General features: G+C 47.5%; 1 protein-coding gene across 1 annotated transcript in view; it reads left to right on the top strand.

Moving 5' to 3' along the window:
- LOC139056089 (uncharacterized) overlaps positions 1-22,549 on the top strand; it is a 52,483-nt gene that overhangs the window by 25,342 nt on the left and 4,592 nt on the right. The window contains exons 8-12 of the mRNA XM_070533948.1: positions 1,516-1,687; positions 12,395-12,534; positions 16,481-16,613; positions 19,786-19,959; positions 21,549-21,683. Of these exons, the coding sequence (XP_070390049.1) occupies positions 1,516-1,687; positions 12,395-12,534; positions 16,481-16,613; positions 19,786-19,959; positions 21,549-21,683 (754 nt within the window). The remainder of the gene's footprint in view (positions 1-1,515; positions 1,688-12,394; positions 12,535-16,480; positions 16,614-19,785; positions 19,960-21,548; positions 21,684-22,549) is intronic.

Genomic DNA, 22,549 nt, shown 5'->3' with positions numbered 1-22,549 from the left:
TGTCCAACCAAGAGACACAACTCAAGGCCGTGCAGCAGGTCTCGGCAGCTCTAGAGAGGCAGCGACCACGCGATACCGAGGAGAAGGCGGGCAGCGCCCCCAGGAAGGGGGCGGCGGCCCTCTCGGACCCGTGGAAGTAGCGAGGAACCGAGACCTCGAGGAGCACAACGCACGAGACTGACGTAGTGGCCGCGTCGCGGCAAAAGTTTGCCCTCCCTGCGTGGAGGGAGCCTAACCCACTCCGCAGGCATTTTCAATGAAGTTGTTCTCTCTCTCTCTCTACCTTTGAGCGTCTTTTCGAGCGTCTGAGGGAATGGGCACTCAAGTACAGCGTCAAAACCTATTTATGCATGTAGACTATAACTCAATATATTTCAGCGAAAAGCGAAGCAAAATTTTCCTTGACACTGTATGCGGGCATGTCTAGAACTCCGACAAAAAGCTAGAGAACTTGATTGAGTCGGCTTATGGCCCCCATAGCTAACATGCATGGTCATCAGAAAAGTGAAATAATAGAAAAAAAGTGTGCCTGAAATGCCTAACTATTCTTTGTGTAGAAAGAAATTTGCTAAAAAAGTACCTTACCGCGATTCTAAATGTGTCGAAGCTAGTGGCAACAGCGAAAGACTCGGCGGGTGCTCAAACTTCGCGCTGGTCACTTGTTTTAAAAATAGCGCATAGTGCGACTAAAATATGCGCAAATTGTTCACCTAACATTGTTGCATCAGCCCACTCTTTCATCAATTCACTTGTCCGTGAGTAGGAGAATCACAGTCGGATCAGACCGACGCCGTCCTTATAGTGGCCTGCTTAGCCATAGTGGAATAACCTTTGCATTTCGATTTTGGTCCCGGGAGAACTTCTGCAACACTATATGTTCGGTGAATATCAGCCATGGCAGGCCATGTGCCTTCGGTATGGGGACACTTAATACCAGTGGTGAGAATGGCGATACGCCAATGATTTATTGGCATCCCCTTTCATATGGCGCGGTGAACAGTAGTCACCTGGCCTGTTTGATGTAAGCAGGTGCACTATGCATACTTTTCATTCTACGATATTTGTATACACCTCCTCAATAGCTTTTTTTTCTCTTCCTCAAAACTTCTCTACCTACCTTGTATCGCTTCTTGCATGCAACGGATCCGGGTATATCGATCTCTTCTCTGTATTTTGTCGACCAGTACCCTAAACATCTCTTGCTTACCTCGACTGCTGACCGGTTTATGCTTCCGACAATTTTAAATCCAAGCGCTTCTGAAAGGTTTACGTAACTTGCGAGTCTTACTGGGTGAATCCGTTCGCAGATGAGGGCCGCTCAATCACACGGCTTTGTCGTATCTCACCGGGGGCTCTACGAGATGAAATTTGTTGCAATGCTCTACGTATGCGGCACAGTAAAAACTGTCGTCCAAAGTAGTACCTGTATTTGCTCGAATTTTGATGACGCCTCTGTTTACATACGACCGCGCACAATCTGGAGCCTAAGAGGATGGTGGACCTTTTGCACTTCAGGAACCGCACAGCAGCATTAATGGATGTGAACAGCCCAGCAGGCCAAAGCACTCTCGGGGAATACTGGACTTCAAAGAACATATACCACTACGCCGTATTCGACATTGGCATCAAAGATAATGAGGTAGCCGACAGGATCAAAATCCTAAAAGAAGCTTTCGACCTCCTCCAGGTGAGTCCATCTCACTAGATTTTATCGCTAAATGGCGAAAAGTATATAACTACAAAGAACACTGCGCACATGAATGCGAAATAAGCATACTGCGTATAAGTTCAAGCATTTAATCTCGGAAATAAAGGGAGTATAATTTGGCAGGAAGACACGAATCGCGTCACATGTGTCAAACAGGGGTAGCTTGACATGCAAAACGCGTAAATTTAGTGGCGAACGTGAACATGAGCTCTGCAGCGGTCAGAAACCGTGCAGCATCAGACGCATCAGCCTCAAACAAAGAAAATTAAGTGCCTGTTGCGATGGTTGACGGGTGGAGGCAACGCCCCTCCCGTAGTGAACGAGACAGTCGTTCCAGCCGAAGAACGCCGGGTTTATTCACGCTCGGAAATATAAAGAAAAGATAATGAGAGAGGGAAGGTGTGATAGAAAGAGTGCGCACATGCGCACTGAAGGAAATAGCTTGCTTGGCATTTCATGGGTTGCCGCAGTGCCTATGCTTCTCGCCTCCACTTGGCATGAGTCACGTGGCCTGATTCAAACAGCAACGAGAGCCGCTACAAAGACGCAGCGCGGATTCGTCTTTGGAGCTGCGGCTCAGCTCGCCTCTCCAGACGGCCAATTCTTGGCTATTTATTGCCTCCTATGCAAGTCTATAAACCAAAGCTTTCTTTGCGAACGCTGTATCACTCTGCTGAACGCACGTGCCGGAGATTGTGTAAATGAAATAGGGCCGATCGCGGACATGAAATAATCAAAGCAGGGCCAATACAGCTAACAATGTCCCCCGCGGTCATGTGTGTCACGTGGTTAGTCCCCGCATCTTACCGTGTTGCGAGCGCATGGACGCAATCAATATGCTGCAAACTGTGGTGCAGAAGATGAGCACTTGCGTACACGTCACCGCGGAGACGAATGACACAAAACTTATGCGATGGGAGGATAATGCGAACAGTTCCTCCAGGAGCGCCGCACTCACACATCAAATGGTTTTGCACGCATGGTTTCTGTCTTTGTATTTCATTGGATGTAAACGTTTCAAGAAAGCATTGCCTGACGTTAATTCCACAGTACTATATCTGACAAAATGAGCTAGGGAGTGTTGTGAAATAGTCCGGCGCGCAATGTCGTGATCGGTGTGCACGATTACACCTACAACCGCCAAAAATTAGCAGATGTGCCACACCGTGCACAAAAACGGCTGTAAGCACAAGGCTTCCAATGTCGCTGTAGTCATCGCTATTTTTAGTGGCAGGAGCATCATGTGACACTCTTGTTTCTTGCGCAGCACTTGCGTTTCACCTCCTGAGAGACAGGGGACAAAATTCACAATAAATAAAAACGAAAAAAAAATATTACAGCGCAGAAGTCATGGGTTTCATTATGGATGTGATATCAGACCACAAGCTTAGTGATGAGTTACTGAAGTGTCTGGAATAATTTGAGATTAATTAGAAGTCCAGATTACCGCACGCCAAAGCACAGAATCGTAGACTTTAGAGACTCGCCACGTGAGCACGATTTAGTCGAAATTCCCGGAAACCGGGAGCTAGAAAGTGGAAGCAATGACGTCACTATTGAGGTCAAACACAAGAAGGTGGCATGGTCTTTAACCGGATAATTAATGAAAAAAATTGCCTGGCTTAATCTGAACATCTGCCCAGCAGAGCGGATGTGACATCACATCGTCCTCTCTCGCATCTACTATCCCGGCGCTCACCTGCTCGCTCGTTCACTCGCTTGCCGGCAACAGCTGCGCGCGCGTGCTCGTTATCTGTTCTGACGACAGCACCGAGAGGACGCGTGAGGTGAGCTTCCTGCGTCGCTAGCTAGGGGGCTACGCCCCGCCAGGAGGCGTGCGCTGCGCTTCTTCCTCGCCCTCCATCGTTCCTCGCCAGCATACCGTGTCAGGTGAAAGAAGTTTGCTCGCTTAACCTACAGAACACCAAAGTCGGGAGTGCCACTAAGCCACCCATAAGTCAAAGATTAGGGTCGCCTACCATGTTTTATTGAGTCCACTTTAACTTTCAGAGCATTAGGGAATCTTAAGTTTAAGATTTTAATAATGCAGACTATTCAGGTAACAAAGTTCTCGCGATAATTAGAGGGGAAGGTTTTGTGCGTGCACGTAACCCCAAACAGCGTCTTATAGGCCCCTAGCAGATTTTGCTAAATACTCCTAAGCGGCCATGTGAAATGAGCGAAGATTCCTTGATGTCGAGCTATCTTAAGATGTGTCGAGCTCCTTAATCTTCAGCGAGTTCAATGGGGCCCCTGTCGCACGGGTATAATTGTGAGTCCCGTTTTATTTACGTGGGTCGAAACGAAGTTGTTTTCAAGCGAATAGCTTTCTTTGGCTATAACGGCTGTTTTCTATGTAAGTCGTGGACGACTGATGGTCGCAATTTTAGCACTTCTACAAAGGCGCCGACGCGAAGGGCTCTTGCTCTCGCGCAACCAAACTGCGAGTCGTGTATTCGTCTCCGAACGCCAGTAGTTATAAGACACACGTGGTCATGCGTGATAGAGGAAGATGGCAGTCGCCATTGATGCCAGCGCTCATGCCGCTACTAATAACACATGACGACTAAGGTTATATGTACAGCTACCTATGCTACCGCTACAGCTGTGCTGGTTACCTACTGTGTTCTCCGCGGAATTACGCAACGAAACATCAAACGCATCCCGAATACCCTCACTGCAGTAGACACACTCCAGCAAGCGCACTATTCATTGAATAAAGCCAATAGCTTTCTCGAAGCATCATGCCACTCGATCACATTGTCGATGGTTACTGTACAATTTTCTAGCACTTATATATGAGAGGAACATCGGCGAGTCACTTCATTCGTCGAGTGAGTGTAGTAAGCTGCACTCTGAGCCGATAGACGCCAACACGGCCATGCTGGCCACCAATGGATATTGCAAGAGTTGCTGACCCTGGAATTTTTTTTAATGTGCTGGTGTAATAAGACAGTTTTCTGTAAAAGCAACAACGTGCAGCTTTGTTCATGTCATTAATATGCAATGTGTACATGAGCGACATGTAAGAACGCGGTGCAGTTATTTTCGCTGTATTTCATATCACAACAATCAAATCAGCGTTGCTCGAAATGAGAACATTAACTTTCACACATGGTACTTTTGTTGGCTATAGCTTCCTGGAAAGCAAGGTATTCTCCTCGAAAGTCTAATGAGCCTTAGCCCCTCCCAACATGATCATTTTTTGCTCGATTACTGCGATTATAGAAACCAAGAAAATGTAAGGGCACCTGTATAAAGACTCGTTTCGTGCTATAGACTTTGGGAATCACAAATGGACATCGACAATGCTAAAAAAAGCGGTGCCTTCTATGCGCAACACTTCAACATTATGTTAGGAACTTTATTGAAGAAGCTACAAATGCTTTTTTGCGTTCCTAGCAATAGATGATGCATTGCTAATTAATACCTGTCTATTCACTCATTAAATTTAGGTCACACTTTCAATACGAGGTCTGTACAGCACACACGGACACACCACTTTTAGTTATTTGCGACGTGTTACCGCTTGCGTATATTTTCCTTTTTCTTTGTTCTAAAGAGAAAGCCTGACAACCATGAAAGGCCACTGCGGTCTGATGCTTGCGCACCACAGCCGCTTTCTTTTATGCACTGAAAAAGAAGAGCGTGGCAAACAACCGAAAGGATTGTTTTAAAGCGCGCATTACAATAATGGTATTTGCACTAAGGCCGGAGTGTTAACGAGCAAGTTCGCTAAATAATCGGCTCTTATTATTGTATTTGTAAGAGCACAAACACACTGAAAGCTACTGCACTAGGTTAATAACAACGTGCAGATGGCGTCATTCGCATAAAAGCCTTTGCGTGTTTTAACATTTTCACTCCCTGCAGGAACATTGAGTGTTGCAACAAGTGAATGTGTCTACTCCTGAGATAGGCGAATATAGACCTGACAATGTCAATGAATGAATGAATGAATGAATGAATGAATGAATGAATGAATGAATGAATGAATGAATGAATGAATGAATGGTTCATTTCAGGCATTTAGTTCAAAGGTTGAAGACACCATGTCGTAAACTATGGCTGGCATAATGTGAAGATCCTTTCATCGTGCCGGCCATGGTTTACGACATGGTTGCTTCAACCTCCAAAATACATGCAGAAATGAACCATTCATTCATTCATTCATTCATTCATTCATTCATTCATTCATTGACACTGTCAGCTCTATGTTAGGCAATATCGTAAACCATAGCCGGCATAACATAAAGATCCTTTCGTCGGGTGGCGCTTCGAGCACTCGAGGTGTGCAGACGTGCTTCGCATCGGCTTTGTGATTTCGAATTTTCCAAGCGCCAAAATCTCCGGGCACCACTGGGACCAGCTGAATATCTTTGTAAAGATCAGGGAGACTCAGCGGACCCGAAATTCGGTGAGACGCAATTTTTAAGACGAACGAGAGCCCAATTCGTTTAGCCACGCCGACGGTACGGTTAGTCCTAACACCGAACGCTAGCTGGCGCGTGCGAGCTCGGAAACCCGCAAGCAGCCACCGCGTCGACGGTGGGGGCGGCGCAGCCCGGAACGCTACGATCGCGCGAAAGCCAGGCACTATTGCCCATCAACCCACCGACACCGAAACTATGGAGATTCTGTCCGAGAGTCACCCGAGATCCTTTTCTGATGAAGCCTTGCCCGGCCCGTCTCCCGTCATTTCGGTGCAGCTCCACAAACAAGAACCCCAGTGGCAAACGGTTGTTTCCCTTCATCGAAAACGCTGCCTGCACAAATAACAATCCAGTGATGAGCAACACCCAGTCGAGCAAACCCCGGCTTCGAAAACCACGTCGATAGGGCAAGCTCTAAGTCAGGCGCCAGCCGCCACCGCGAAAGCCCGTCGCGAGCTACCAGCGAGGAGCCCGGAGGCCGAAGGCCTGTTTCTGAAGACGTGGTTGCAAGGAGCACGCCTCGCCGACGCGCGCCTCCGCTCCCGCTTACTGACATGAGAATCGTCATGCGCCCGACCCCAAACCTCATCGTCGAAAACTGCAGACCAATCAAGTGGCCAACGTGATCGTCCAAGGCCCCGGAGGGGCGCCGACCTGCAAGGGGGACGACTTCATCGTCCGCCTGCGACACGCCTCGAACATCATCATCGTGAGCACCCCTCACGAGGCCACGGCGACCACTCTCATGAAAATTATGAGGCTCACCTTCCACGGACGATCACACCCCGTGAAAATGTACCTATCAACACCCGAGGGTCTGCTTAAAAGTGTCGTACACGGCACCGACGCAGGCATCAGCAAAGAGCTTATGGCGAATCTTTGGGTCCGCACACATGGAATCCGCATCGTGCAGGCCCACATGCTCGGAAAATTCCAGACAGCCCTGCTCCACTTCGAGGGACCCCAGGTGTCTAGATTTGTGTAATCCTACGAAGGGGAGATACCTCGCCGAGACTACCAGCCGAGAAGGCACTTCTGCTTGATTTGTAGAACAACTGGACACCGACTAGACGTCTGCCCCAATCCAACGATTCCTGCGTGACAGGTATGCAACCACGTTAACCCAGACGCCGGACACACTTGTGTTCCGAAGTGCGCCCTGTGCGGAGGAGCCCATCTCACGGCCGCAGCAGAGTGCAACAGCAAGTCAATCACATTCCCCCCAGATGGAAACGTGCCTCCACTACCACACCCAAAACCCAACGACAACCCCGCCCGGTCACTCAGTCGACCAAGACGGCTGACCTTCGCCCACGGTGGTTCAGTTCCAAGTGGGGAGACTCCGACTTCGACTACTCGGAGTCTTCGAGCATCTACGGACCCCGGCCCGGTTCCAACCCGAGGTCCAGATCCCGCACCTGCTCTCACCCCCGGCCTCATTTTCAGTCGCCCAGACGGTGATCTCGGTCGACGCCCAAGCAAGATCAGCAGGCAGCACCAACCATCGCGTCACTCAAAGAAAAGGGGCCCAAGCAACACCAAAGAAACACCAAGGAAGCCTTACTCAAGAAGACTACAACCAAAGAACACGAAGTAAGCTGGCCATTAGTGGCCTCCCGCTCGTACAAAAAACTACCGACACCGCCATCTACGAAATTTGAACAAGAACTCGTGAGCATGCGCGCACAGATGCAAGCACACACACAAGAAAACAGACTACTCAAACAACAAGTGATAAAGCTCACGTAAATAACACAAGACATTGCACCACACCAGGCCATTAGTGACCTACAAACTCATGTTGATGCCATCCGCACCCAGATGCAAGCCTTTGTGGACGCTACACGCGCCCACTTGGAACACATAACACAGTCTGCAATACAACGTACAGAAGCAGCAATAAAACACATGGAAGCCGCTGTAAACAGCAAGCTTAAGCCCCAGCTTCACTCCATAAAACTACGAAAGATACTAAGACAGAACCTCTACAAGGCCGCATCTGTGGCAGGACCGAACCAAGTACACTAGATCATAAAACCACCGACCACAACATCTAAAATGCCTAGACCATACATGCAAGTCACAGAAAACATAAATTTGGCAATGGAACCGCCGTGGGTACCGAACGAAATAAGGACGGCTGACAGAATTGATCGCTCATTCTTCAAAGCGACCGGGGTAATAGCCCTACAAGAGCCGCGTATCCGACGTACTCTACATGGCTACGAAAAACGCCACACAACTCAAGACGACAAGTGGAAGGTAGCCACACTAGTAGACAGAAACATCACAACTATACAACATAAACCCGTAGATGACGTAGACGTACTACGTTTACTCCTCTAACTCGTCTACAAAAGTAACCAGAAACAGAGCGCCTTCGTCCTAAACATTTACTGCCGCTCCCCACGAGCCTAAGTCGGGCAAACATAGGCAAACTCTTTACGGACACCCTCCGCTTCGCCAAAGACAGCCCCCTGATAATCATAGGCGATTTCAACGCCCAGAACACGCTATGGGGGGTACCAGAGACAGGACTGGAAGGGTCTCCAGCTACAAACACTAATATAACAGTGTCACCTCACGCTCATCAAAGACCCGAGCATACTGCCGAGAGAAGGGAACCGCGTAACACGCGACACCACTCCCGACCTCGCCTTCATCACACAAACCATGCGAGCCGAGTGGCTCAACACGCTCGAAAACGTAGGCAGTGATCACTACATATTAAACATAACATTACAGACTGGAGGCCTACGCAGGAAGATTGGCACAGTTAAGCTCACTGACTGGCCAAAATCAGGGAAGCCCAAGAACAGGACGCTGACACAATCACGAACCTGGAAGATCGGTGCGACAACCTCCGTCGACGTAAACAACACCACGCAAAGGAAATCGCCATAATGGTAGAGATTTAGGAGCTGGATCCCCCCTTACTACACCGGTGGAATGCCAAACGAGGCCTCACCCGCCACTGGAAAACAGAGAACAGGAAACTGAGGACACGCATAACACAAACAGCGGAAGCAAAAGAATATGCCATGCAACTGGCCTCGGCAAACTGGTAAAAATGCTCCGACTCCTTCGGTGGCATCCTGAATACGGCCAAGACGTGGCCCATCTTAAATGAAAATTAAATAATGGGTTTTACGTGTCCAAATCACTTTCTGATTAGGCGGCAGGCCGTTGTGGAGGGCTCCAGAAATTTGTACCACTTGGGATTCTTTAGCATGCACCTAAATCTAACTACACAGGCGTTTTCGCATTTCGCCACCATCGAAATGCGGCCGCCGCTGCCGTGATTCGATCCCGTGACCTCCTGCTCAGCAGCCACATACCATAGCCACTGACCAACCACGGCAGGTACGTGGCACATCCTCAAAGCCATTCTGGACCCTACCAAAACCAAAGGAAAAGGACACAAGGCCATGGAGCGATTACTACTCACCTACCCAGGTAGCCAACAAGACCTGATTGACGCTATCAAGGCCAAGGGCTAAGGAGATCCCGCTCCTGCACAACCATGTACAACACCCTACGCAGGACAACTCAACGCACTAACGGACGAACCTATCACAGAAAACGAAATGAGAGCAATCATCGCAGGACACCACCCGTAACACAGCGGCAGGCGTGGACCACATCACGAGCTCCATGATCAGAAACCTAAGGCACAAGTCGATCTCCGCGTTCGCGACCTTTCTCAACTAACACTGGGAACCAGGTACTATGCCGGCGATGTGGAAATACGCACGAATAATCATGATCCCCAGATTGGGCAAAAAATTGCCATTTGAATACGTCAGACCAATCTCGCTCACGTGCTGCCTCGGCAAGGTGTACGGGAAAATTATAAATACGAGACTACAGAGACACTTAGAAGACAACAAACACCTGCCGCACACCATGTTGGTTTCCGCGCAGGCCTTCCCGAATAAGACCTGTAACTCCAAATGAAGGAAGAGGTCCTCAGCAGCATGCACCGCAGCGACGAACACGTCGTCCTTGCAATCGACATCAAAGGAGCTTTCGACAACGTCAGCCACCAAGCAATCGTATAAGGACTAGCCAACGCTAACTGCGGCGAGCTAACGTGCAAGTCTGTTCAGAGCTTCCTGAACCACCACATGACGGAGTGGAAGATGGGGGAGATCCAGACTCCAGTGTACCACCCTCCCAACAAGGGCACACCATAAGGTGCTGTCATCTCACCCATGCTCTTCAACGTCGCCATAATTGACCTCGCAGGCAAACTACAGGACGTAGAAGGTCTTCGGCATGCGATCTACGCAGACGACATAACACACTGTACCACAACAGGGTCCCCATTAAAAAAGAATGGCTGCAAACTGCAGCTCACTTCATCCAAGAATACGTCATCCAACGGGGGCTACACTGCTACCCCTAGAAATATGAGCTCCTAAGAATCTGGCGAGGCCGGGTGAACCACACAGTCCCCACAACCCCAGCAAGAAAACTCGAGGTACACTTCAACGAGGGCCTCGTACCAGAAAAGCCATTGCTCATTGTGCTGGGCAGGTGGCTCCAGTCCAACCAGTGGGCCACACACAGCCTTACACTCCTCAAAATCAATGTCAAGTCCATATCACGCATGGCATCGAGAAAACATGCATGAAGGATGGGGACACCCTCCAACTGGTCAGAAGCCTGGGGGTGAGCAGAATCAGATAGAGCGTGCCCTACTACCATCTTACACAGTCCGAGATGAAGCAGGCCGACACGCTCTTGAGGATGGCTTTCAAGACCACTCACCGCTTGCCGATGACAGAAAAATTATTGGCGCTAGGGTTACACAACATCCTCAGAGAACTGGCAGAAGCCCTTTAGGTCTCATAACAACAAACTTGCGTGGACTCACATGAGTCAGCAGGTCCTACAAACCTTGGACTTCGAAGCTATAAGAACACGAACCCAAGAAACCTGCTCGATACCTCGTCACGTCCAGGGCAGGTATCACGTGGCCCTAATAGTACGCAACATGGACCCTAAGCTATACTCCGGCACGAGGAGAGCAACGGCCAAGTACATGAAGAAAATATTCAGGCTCCATACCACGGCCCCGTTTTACGGACACCGCCATGTATGGGACGAATACAAGGGCGCAGTGTCAGTGGTATGCGACCACCGAGGCCACGTTACCTCCACTGCATCAACCGGGCCCTGCGCGATCACGGAAGCCGAGAGCTGGCCATCGCATTAACCATTCACGAAGGCCAACACGCAAACAAATCACTAACGATCCTGACGGATTCCCAGTAGGCCTGCCGCAACTTCCTACAGGAAAGAATCGGAAGGCCTGCTGCACAAGTCCTAGCCCAGGTACTCAAGAAGGACCCTAGGACATCACCACTCAAACCATTATCTGGATATCGGGCCACACTGGTGTTACGGGGAACCTGCAGGCCGGCAGATCAGTTCGAGGATTTGTGCATAACAGAGGGCTCATCACGCTGGCTGCAGAAGACCCGGACCCTGTCGACCTCGAGTATTCAGCCATCATGAACTAGCACAGAGGGAGTCGCTTGCGATATCCACCAACCCATCGAAATCTAAACACGGAGCATGCCGCTGCCTGGCGTGGGCTCCTGACAGGCACATACACGAACCTACACATATTACATCGCAGACACCCTACAGCCTACAGGGACGAATGCCCGTGGTTCGGGGCCAATCCAACCCTACACCACTTTACGTGGGAGTGCATGCTACAAAATAGAATACCACAACGCGAACACCACGAGGGAGCAATGCGAGACCAGCTCACGCTGATCCCGAGAACTGACAAGATGGCGAGAGCCAACAGAACCCTGGACAAGGGGCCCAGACCATTAGCGACTACTATGATTATTTTTAATAAAGTTCATTTATATATCTATCCTTTCGTTGCTCAATTCTGTACCTTTCTTAACATCTTTGGACCCAAACAGATCAGTCTCGCTGATAACGTGTGTGAGATCACTACTGGAATACAATCATTACATTTGCCCGGCCGATTTCACCCGATCAGTCTGTGTTCCGCAGGGCGAGACGTCAGCGCCATCGTTGAACGTTAAACTAAAATTGCCTAAGAAGCCCGGAGAGGCGCACAGAAGATTTAAATTTGTCTTTACATCAGATCAAACGGACGGGTTCGGGGCGTGATAATACGTACACCTTGCCTTTTTATTCCACAATAATTTTTCCTACACTTCGAAGAAATGAGTAACTATGTCTTTCTTTCCTTTGGTGACAGGCATTCAGGGCACAGCAGGATAAATTGAAAGCCGCCTATCCGAAGCAGAAGAGGCCTGAACGTGGTTTTGTCGTTGCAAGCATTTACCTTTGGCAAGCCACCAAAGCACACTTCCTCAAAGCTATCGCCGACAACTTTGAGTAGGCATCTGTTAACATGTGCTTTGTAATCTACTTCTTTAGTGTACAAGTGCCTTTCTCGGCACTTAAACAAGCGTAGCAGTCAGTGCGAGTAGGTACATATTCAGTTCGTTTACTTAGCAAAGAGAGATGGACAGAAAGAGAGATGGAGAGACGCGTAGCCTGAGAGCTTCAACAAAACGTTTAGAGGGAGATCTGGTGCTGTGATAGTTCAGAAACTACGAGGATGACGCTTAGTACACCGATTTGTCTGATCTTCATGCTCGTGGCACCACACGTCCTTGAAGCTTGGCTTGCTATGATCTATCTGCCTTTATTATCTCAAAATTTGAAACTATCCTATTTTTTTAACGCAAATATCATTATGACCCTGTGCACATGCACAATTGCTGTGACTTGTGGCATTTATAATGCAATGTTTTGGGGAAAGAGATCAATTAGCACAGTTTCAATGCTGCTCGAAGCCAGAAGGATGGAGTGAAGCGTATTCACTCACTAAACAGTATTTCCATGATGGCCCACGCTTACATTTGCTGTATGCACTAGCGCCAGTGTTACCTGTAGCAATATTTGTTGAAAACTTTATCTGCATAGCGTTGCGTTCACTCCATCTCTCTTCTTGTGACTTTTTCGGGCGCTTGTATATGAAGCTTAAGTAATGCTAATCCTCTTGGCACACGCTTACAGGCTAAGATACGATACGCGTCAGCAGCAAAGTACAGCTTCCAAATGTTCCATTATCCCTTCGTACTGTTCTCGGGAATACCGGTGCAATTGCAGTCGCTCCTCTCTGGGTGCACCAATGAAGCGTGGACCCTGTAATCGCATGTTTCAAAGGAACACTGGGGTTATGAGATGCCGTAATGCAGGGCTCCAAATCAATGTCCAATACACGTGGGCTTTCGCATTGGGTGAAGAGTAACGCGTTGCGCCTTAGCCAGATCTCGAACGCTACATACTGTATGATGAGAAGAAAAATTTATGAAGACCCTACCTCGGCTGCTGTCCAAGAATGTCTTTAGAGTGCTTTAGGAGGTAGTTATTTCTGGCACATTATATGGCATAGCTGGCGCTCTCCTTAACGTTCCTACTCTGTATGCGAAAGACAACCGGCGCTTCTATGCGACTTCCTCAAAGACCACTTCAAAGCCCCGTGCAACGCCTAGCACCGCCTCAATTGGCAGACGTTCTGACATGCGGCTCATCGGCCTCAAAAGACAGCATCCGCTTCTTTGACCAGAGGCTATGGTGTACTGGAATGAGGTAGTGTGTTATCCATACAGCTATGTAATTGGAGAACCGGGGAGGCTTCTGCGATGACGCCACTAGATGAAGCTGCGATTGACCGGTGTTCCTAGCACGCGAAGTTTATTTATTTTTTATTTATATTATTTACAAGGTACTGCAGCACCAATGTGGGCCATAGCAGAAAAGGCAGAAATGCATTCAAAGCTATATAATAATACACAGAACGTAAGAAATATTTACGTACAGTTCATAAAAAGCCGCTTATACGACATTTATTCATTCACACTAGTAGTACAACAAGGTCAAGCAGAAATATTCGCTCATATATACAGACATAAATACAGCCATAGACTTTTATAGAGCTAAGTACACCAAAATATAATACACCATAATGTCAATATTGAAGGCTTTCGATTACTTTTATACCGTGCATTGATGACAGAGGTGGCGAATTCCACTTGTTAGTTGTACACCTAAAAAATACGAGAATTTGAAAAGGTTAGTTCTGCTGCTATATGCTGTGAGTGATTCTTCCTGCCAGTGCTTTGTAGTTCGTGATGTCAGTGGTGGTACGTAAGCTTCAGGATTTAGCAATAATTTGCGATGCTCCACTTGTAAAAGACGCTTTAGTCTGATAATTTTTCGTCATAACTTCAGTGTTTTTATTGCGTGAAGATTCATTGGATTAGTCGGAGAGTCAGTGGGACGATATTTGGAATAAATAAATCTAACTGATTTTCGTTTGATCATCTCCAGTGCTGAGATGTTCCGTTTGGTTTGGGTCCCGGAGAATGGATACGTATTCAAGCTTGGGCCTCATAATGCATCAATAGGCTAATAATTTGACATCACCTAGCACACTAGTAGACATCAGCTAGTACGCTAGTGAACACCAGCTAGTACTTGTGTCTCAGAAAGTATAGCTTGCGAAATACGGATGTGCAGATGTTCGAAATATGAAAGTTACAAGTAACGATGAATTCCGTTAGCCGGTATAGAACACGTTTTCTTGCTCCGCGGCAAAGCAATTGCATTCCACTGGTCGATCTAGAGCAAGTATGCGTTTTCCACTGGTCGGTTGGGATCAACCGGCTCCACGATGGAGCGCTCCTCGTTGATCCACCGCGAAGAGACGGATTTCATCGAACTCCGACGACGCGTTGGCGTCATTTCCGGATTGGTTGGGTGGCTTGGCTGTTTTCAGCCATTTTTGAGGCGTTTTTGGCAACCCTGTGCAGTTGTTTACATTCTCAAAATGGCGCCATTACACCGTACGGCACTGCTTCTTGCCTTGAGCGAGTCTGACAGCAAGTCTAGTTCCTGGGAAAGTAACAGTAGCAACGACGTGAGTTGTACGCGGTTTACTAACTGGTATTTAAGGTGCAGGTGGTGAAATCGCGATGAGGGTGGCGGATATGGCGGGCGCCCAACTTCCGCTGCACTCCCTACCGGAGCAAGTTTACTTTTCGCTAGTCGACCTGCATTAGGTCGCCCCGAGACGGATTTTGTTCATCTCATGTGGATTCAGCACCCCCCTCTATGTGACCCGCGGAATTCACCATGAGAGTATTAGTTATCGTGACGCTGACGCATTTGTAACGAGTGACCTCTGTTAGCCGTCGTAATGGAAGACTACAGAAAAAAATGAATGTTTTTCTTGTTGCTCATATTCTCACAAAGACCGTTTTTTAGTCCCAATAACCATTATACGTTGTGCAATACTTTCTGCATTTATACACTAAAATTCTCTCGAAACACAGTTGACATTGTTATAATGTGCAGATAATGTAGTGTTCCTGATCGTCTTCTCAGCGCTCCTGTTGAAGAAGACAAACTCTTGTACGCTCGTTTCTTTCCGTAAGCAGGCCAATGTTCCTGTTATCAAAGTATTTTGAAACACACGACGATGAGAAGCTCGGAAGGAGCACCCGCACTGTGCCTTGTGGTTTGCACCGAATTCCTTTCACGTTGTATAAGCCAGGAAATTGGTCGCTAAGTTTCAATAAAGAAAAATAAATCTCATACTCTGGGACAAATGCACCCACCATAGTCGTAATATTTCCTCCTCAAACGGGCGCCGAAGGGCAACATTAAAGCCAATGTTCTTAATATGCTCGATCTGAAGAAGGCTGGTGTTGTTGTGATCGTTGTGCAGCAATCTCAATGAAAAAAAGAAAGACCTTTTACAAACCCAGCGCTTCCCGCACACACAAAAAAAGTGCGAACGCGGCAGGAAAAACCGCAGCGAGCAATCGGGAGCTCCGAATGGACATGCATGACAACCACGACAACCGTACTTGCTGATCCCTGAGGCCCTGTGTTGCGCCTCTATAGCTCCGCCTGCCAGCAATGCCTTCAGGCTGCAGCGATAGATGACGCTGCAGTAGACGGGAATGCTTCAGCCACAAAGGGTCGTCATCGCAAAAAAGAGCCACGTTTTCGGGCCCAAACACTGCCCAATTTCAATACACGATACAGAAGCACAGCTTCTCAATGAAAGCGTCGTCTAGCACCAACTAGCCTTATTTCTAGTGAAAAAAAAGAAGAAAAAAAGCACCATTTGGCGCCAGATTTCGTCCTTCCTGCGGAATAAGATTCTTGGTGCATTATGACTAAAATTATTCCCAGGTCATTTAAGCATATCAAAATTTTGAATCTTGCTCTTGCCATGTAGTTATAACGAATACCATTATTTCAGAAAATTCTTAGTAGATGCTGTCATCATCGTGACACACTTGACCGTAGACGAACACGAAGCAAACCTGGAATGCTTCATAAGAGGAGGGGCGCCTTATAAAAGCACCTCTAAAAACCCGAACCTTCTCGGCATGGTGAGTGGGAAACGAATTTGCCTCCAATTTTTTATGACTTAAAATTTGCTGTGCACTCTAAGAACAGTTACACCTTTTGGGGTGTATGTTTGCCACACAACGATAATCGTAATCTGTCTTGCCCGCATTTCTTTTATTAACACTGCGAGCCCGGTACTTCCAAGTCACTAACGCCATGCGAGTTATCAGCATGACAGAGCGTTCTCGACAGGAAAGAACGAGTGCAGCGTTTTCAAGAAAGGAAATGCAAGCGAGACAGATGACGATAATTTTCGTTTGACAAATATACACCCAAGAGGGTGCAGCTGTTTTCAGAGTGGGGTCTCGGAAATAACGTAGGCAATTTTTTCGCTGTGATTGCCACAATGCCTTTCTTTTTTCAATATATTTCACTGAGAGGTATGCACGTTTTCATACTCTGCAACATGCGCCATTGTCTGCGTTATACTATAGTGCCGAGTGCTTCAGCGACGACTAACAAAATTGTCTTGGTAGTTTAGCACAGACGCAATAGCAAAGTACACATTCTTCGCTATAATAGATCTTGAGGAGGGTCACCTAAATTTCCAACTGGGGTCTTAATCAGTTTTTTTAATCGAGCAGTTTGGAATACACTATTTCAAACCTTGGTATGGCGCACGTAAGCATAGGGGGTGCTTCTTTTATTCTGCTTTCAAATTAAACAGGCACTACTCGACAGAGCAGTAAAAATGACTTTAGCTTGCGTTCCAAGTGCAGAGAGTTATGGGGATAGTTGTGACTAAAGCCGGTGTCGATTTACACGATCCCAATATATAATGGAAATTTGCAACGTATATTTCTCGTTCATTTTTGCCCTGAATTTTTTTCTTATTCACTTGATGGCGCCACGCCGTAAAACGACTTCACACATCGGTAGCAAATCTGGTTCCTCCCGGTTTACAGATTCTGAGTAACCAGTGAATGATTTGTGCATTCTATAATGCCAACGTGAGACGTAACGTTAAGAAGAACAAAGGATAATGCAAAGGAAATACTGCATTCAAGCAGCCAGTTATTCAGATTCTGTTGGCAAATATTACGGGAAGCTTGTGAAAGAAGCACTGGGTGGAGGACAATTCACAGCGCGGAGTTTCGTTTCTAAAATATTTTAGGGTTCCAGATGCCCCGAGTGTGCGTACAGCGATACAATTTTAATTCGAAACACTCGTACAGTCAACGATAAATCTCGCGTGGAAAGTGCTGCCACCCTTTGAATACGTTACGCTGGTGCTATGTTACGCGAAAGTTCACACATTAGGCCAGTAACAAAAGGTTGGCCATATTACTCAATAAACGTCTTTTGCAGAGAGTAGTGCTGGATGACAGATTGCTCACGATGATTATCTCTTTCCTGTTTGTTAGTAAAAAAAACTCTACACGTTCATCAATCGTTCAGATTAGAGAGCGCATTCTTATAGTATTGCTGCTGAAAATGTCCCGGTGAAAGTGTTATGACCATGGCGAGTCACAACTGCTGAAGCGGCAGGGCTATCGCAGCTGTACTTTTCTTGCTAACTGTAGTCTTGAGACATCTGGCTCCTCAGCTCAAGAAAGCACAGCTGCTACGTAGGAGAGAGAGAGAGAGAGAAATTGGTTTACAGAAAGGCAGTCAGGTCACTGCGCAGAAGTGTAGGCAAATGCTTCGAGTAGGAAAGGTTTGTGGAAAGGGTCATGAGCATGACGGCGTCCACAGGAGCGGGAGCTTCGGCCTTCTCTAGAAAGTGTTCCTTGTTCCTACAGAAATTGTATCCTTGCAACAATGTGTATGGTGTTGCGCGGGTGCACAATTTTTGAAGCGACGATTTCTTTCCCTAGCATGCCATCCCAGGTTTCGCCTTAGTCGGTCGGTGGTCTGCCTGCCTGTTGCTCAGCCGCTTCTCGGTTTCTCGCCGAATACATTCAGCCTTCGCTTCAAAATAGAAAAAAAATCTAATAGAAAAAACATCTCCGGCGCGGGATTTGAACCTCGGCGCACCGGCACAGCTTTCCCACTGTTTAATCATTAGGCTACAGACTTCTTTGTTAACCCATTGGCAAAATCTCTCATTAACAACACCCAAGTTCAGCGAACAAACACGCGAAAGACGTATGTAACATCTACCGACCAGCAGGATTGCAATCCCACCAAATTCTCTTAGTTTTGTCGAGTCCTAACCTCGACAACAATTCAAGAGGGTACTGTTGAACTTCTTGCGCCTCCTCATAGGCGTTTATACTTTCTCTGAAGTACACTCGCGCGGGTTGTGTGTCTGGAATCTGCATCGAAGTAATACCCAGCCATTCTGGAGCGCCACAGTCTGTGCACTGCGGGTATGTACCCACCAAAGGGAATCGGCCAAGAAGTGTGTCCTCCTATTGTTATTATGATGATAACATCCACACAGTGGCACATATCGGCATTGGGCTCTCATTCAAAAGTGTACGGCACATTTAAAATACAGATGAAGGAATATGTGGCAATATACAACATATGTCACGCTGTGTCGTACCGGAGCGCTAGAATACACGCGCCCTCCAGTTTGCTTTGCGCTAAAGACGCACGAATGAAATGGGGACATTGATGGCATTTCAATAACTTCTGCACGAAAGATTTGCTCCACGTAGATTTCCAGATGTCCGCTGGATTTGCATAATTTTTCTTCTGTTTTTATTTACTTCCCATCACGATTACCAACGACGCTTCACTGAAGCTGTCGAGGGCTGGATCGTTTCGTCTTGGCCTGCTATGCGACGCGTTCCTATTACCGTATTACGCCAGAACAAGTTGGAATCGAAACGGTTAACCATTTTCACTCATTGACACGCGCTACCAAATAATAAATGTACATGTAAAAGGGTTTTAACATTACATTACATAAATATTTACTACATAAATAATATGGATTTTGCAAATGCCTTGGCATAAAGAAAGCTTCAATTTTGAGCCCTCAAGAGCTGATGGAGGCAACTCAAGCCAGCTCAAGTTTCATCATACTCCCGAAATATTAAGACAGGCATACTTTCAATTCCCCGAGGCTTTCAGAAACCAGGGTTGCCTAGAACCCGAAACATTTTGCTCGTGGCTATGCAGTCAGTTTTTTATGCATATTTTTTTTACTATCCTGTCCAACAGTGATTGTTGCAAGCTCTCTCTCTCGCCCTATTCGAACAGGATGATATCATGAGACAAATTTCCAGACAGACTGCGTGGAACAAGGTCCCCTCATTGGCAATCTCAGTTTCCATGTGCACGCGCGTCTACATGCCAGCCGAAGCAGTGACGCCAGATCAGGAGCTGGATGCCAAGTGTGTTGACCACCTGCGCCGTCCCAATAGCACCGCTGCCGTGAGTGACCAACGTTGTTGAATTCCCGTCAAGCGCATTCACGGAAATCAGGCATGAAGTTTGTGAATTAGCACATTTGATAATTAGCAAAGTATTACGACCGTGTCGAGTTTCATTTTCTCAAACCCACGGCAGCACCAGTTTATGTACACCTGGGCGATATCGCAAAATGCTTATCAGAGTACGTGACGCGCCGCCAATCTAATGAAACTTCGCATGACCAGGTGCTTGCCGGATTCGCTTGTGTCGTCAGAGATTCCATAACAAACTCTAAATCTATGGTCTTGATAGTTGTCATCAGAGTTTGTAGCATCTGGAACAGCGATGTACGCGTCTTATACACGACAAGAGTAGTTTTCTGTTTTCTTTTTAAATCATGCGTCCAACACTATTGTGTGTGTGACGACTCAAACTTACCGCATATTGAAGAATTACGATAAAGTAATCACTCAGCAGTAATCGTTTGAGAAATGGAGGGAGAGCCATCCCTACAAAGGAGTTTTTTTTATGCGAAAGCGTTAAATGCCTCGTCGAGCAAAAGAGTATCGCTTCTGTGTAGCAGCAAAACGGCATCTAAGCTCCCATCGCCATTGGCTGCTTCGCCGCGTTGCGAGTGCGCTTCGACGCAGCAGAGTGGCCTAAATGGAACACCGGATGGCACGCTAGCGCGCCTGGTGTTGCGTGGGGGGAGAGGAAATCTACGCGACGTTTCATTATCCTCATCCGCGCGTTGCTTCTCCACGCAAGCTCTCGCCTGCCTTCTAAGTGCGCCTTGATACGGCCAAATCAAAATGGGCCAAGCTTCTCAACGCACTCGCTTGTGCGCGAGGAGTTCATAGCTCGAAGGACCGTTGAGCAGTGCTCAAGTGGAAATTAATGCTTTCGCCCGCAGAACTCCTGAGAAGTGCTTAGGTCTCTTCAGATTATTTCAGGCGAAAGTGCTAAATGGCCCATCGAGCGAAATACTCGGCATCTGTCATCTTTAGCAGCGAAATGGTGCCTAAACTCGCCATGCCATTGGCTGCGACGCCATGTTAGAAACGCTCCTTGACGGAGCAAATGAAAGGGGACCCAGCTAGCGCGCCACGTCACCATCGCTCTCGGCGCGAGCGCTCCTCGATGGAGTGGAGTCACGCTTGGGTAGAGTGGGCGAAAGGACAGTGTAGCGAAAGGGAACATCTGCGGCGGCCCCGCATCGGTGGCATGCGACGTTGGCACCGCAGGCTGCTGCTGCCTTCTGGCTGTGGCAGCAGGTCCTGCTCTGGTACGTTACTTAGGCGTGTCCAAAAACTCGAAGGACCGCCCAGGGCCGTTCAATTTGGCAGTATTTTATTGCAGTAACATGGGAGTTTGAGAGTGGAAAAAAGTGTGAGTGTGAAGTGTGGGAGGCTGGTCACGTGGTAGCGGTATATATATATATATATATATATATATATATATATATATATATATATATATATAACCCGGCTTAAATCGTGGATCCGGACGAGAAAGAGGGGTGACGTATTGCTAGAGCATTTCTCCCGCATTTGCCGCTAATTCGCCACTGAGTTTTTCGAGACTGAGTGACATCGCTTTTACTGTTCCAGTATTGCTATGACCCATTGTCATTCTACGCCAACGCCAAGATAGTGAGATCTGGTCACTACACTGGAATTTCACTTACCCCGGGCACTCCGCAGCTAGTGTCAACGTACGAGACAATTGAAACCGTCAACGACAAGGTAAAACCAGCCGCTGTATAGCCCGGGACATTCACCTTTTACTATCGATAATTGGTTAAAAAAGAAACAAAGACTCACGTGTTTTCTCCTCCATCCCGTGTTTTGGTCTTTATTTCCGACCTAATAGGGAAGCGAACAACACGATCCTGTCTGCGGCCGTCCACAAAAACTGACATCTTACCAATGCGGTTATTCGCAGGTGACGGACAGATGCGATAAACACCGAAATGACGCCAAACTACCTTGCCCATAGCAGCCTCTGCGACGCTTGTCGTGTGCGCGACGCAGGCTTTGAGGCAGGAGGCACGGGTTTTCGCAGGCACGAAGTAGGCGCATTTCGAAAGGCATTGACACACGACGTGCTGATGTTGCATAGCTTTTCGACAATAACGCATCCCACTAGTGCGGCTTTCAATGTGACAGTCAGTGCATGCGTTTAGCTAGAAAACCGACTGGGATAAAAGACCCAAAGCACAATGCGACCATGGGCGGCTGCACGAAGCATTTTAGTTCGTGAAAAATTTCCGGTCTCCTAAGTTGACGGCGGTCTGCGTCTATAGCTGCTGCCGATACTACGCGTGCATGAAACCACTTACTGCAACCGTACGCGGCAGAAGCAGATAGACGTTTCGTTATTTTCTGTCTATTTTTCTCTTTTCTTTGTTCGCATGCGTCCTTGCACTATTCTTACAGAATGGACAAATGCTTTGTTCCGGGCGTCCAATTAGGAATGACATACTCCTTTACTCCTTTACGGAATGCGTGATACAGGGACCAGACACGCAAACTAAAAAAAAATAAATTAAATAAAATAAGGGTCAATCTGCTTTAATAGTGCGCGGTTGCACTAACCTGATGAATTGGCT

This window comes from Dermacentor albipictus, chromosome 2 (assembly GCF_038994185.2).
Source record: "Dermacentor albipictus isolate Rhodes 1998 colony chromosome 2, USDA_Dalb.pri_finalv2, whole genome shotgun sequence".
NCBI lineage: Eukaryota > Metazoa > Arthropoda > Arachnida > Ixodida > Ixodidae > Dermacentor > Dermacentor albipictus.
The sequence above is the reverse complement of the archived record's forward strand: the minus strand, read 5'-3'. Positions and strand labels throughout refer to the sequence as shown.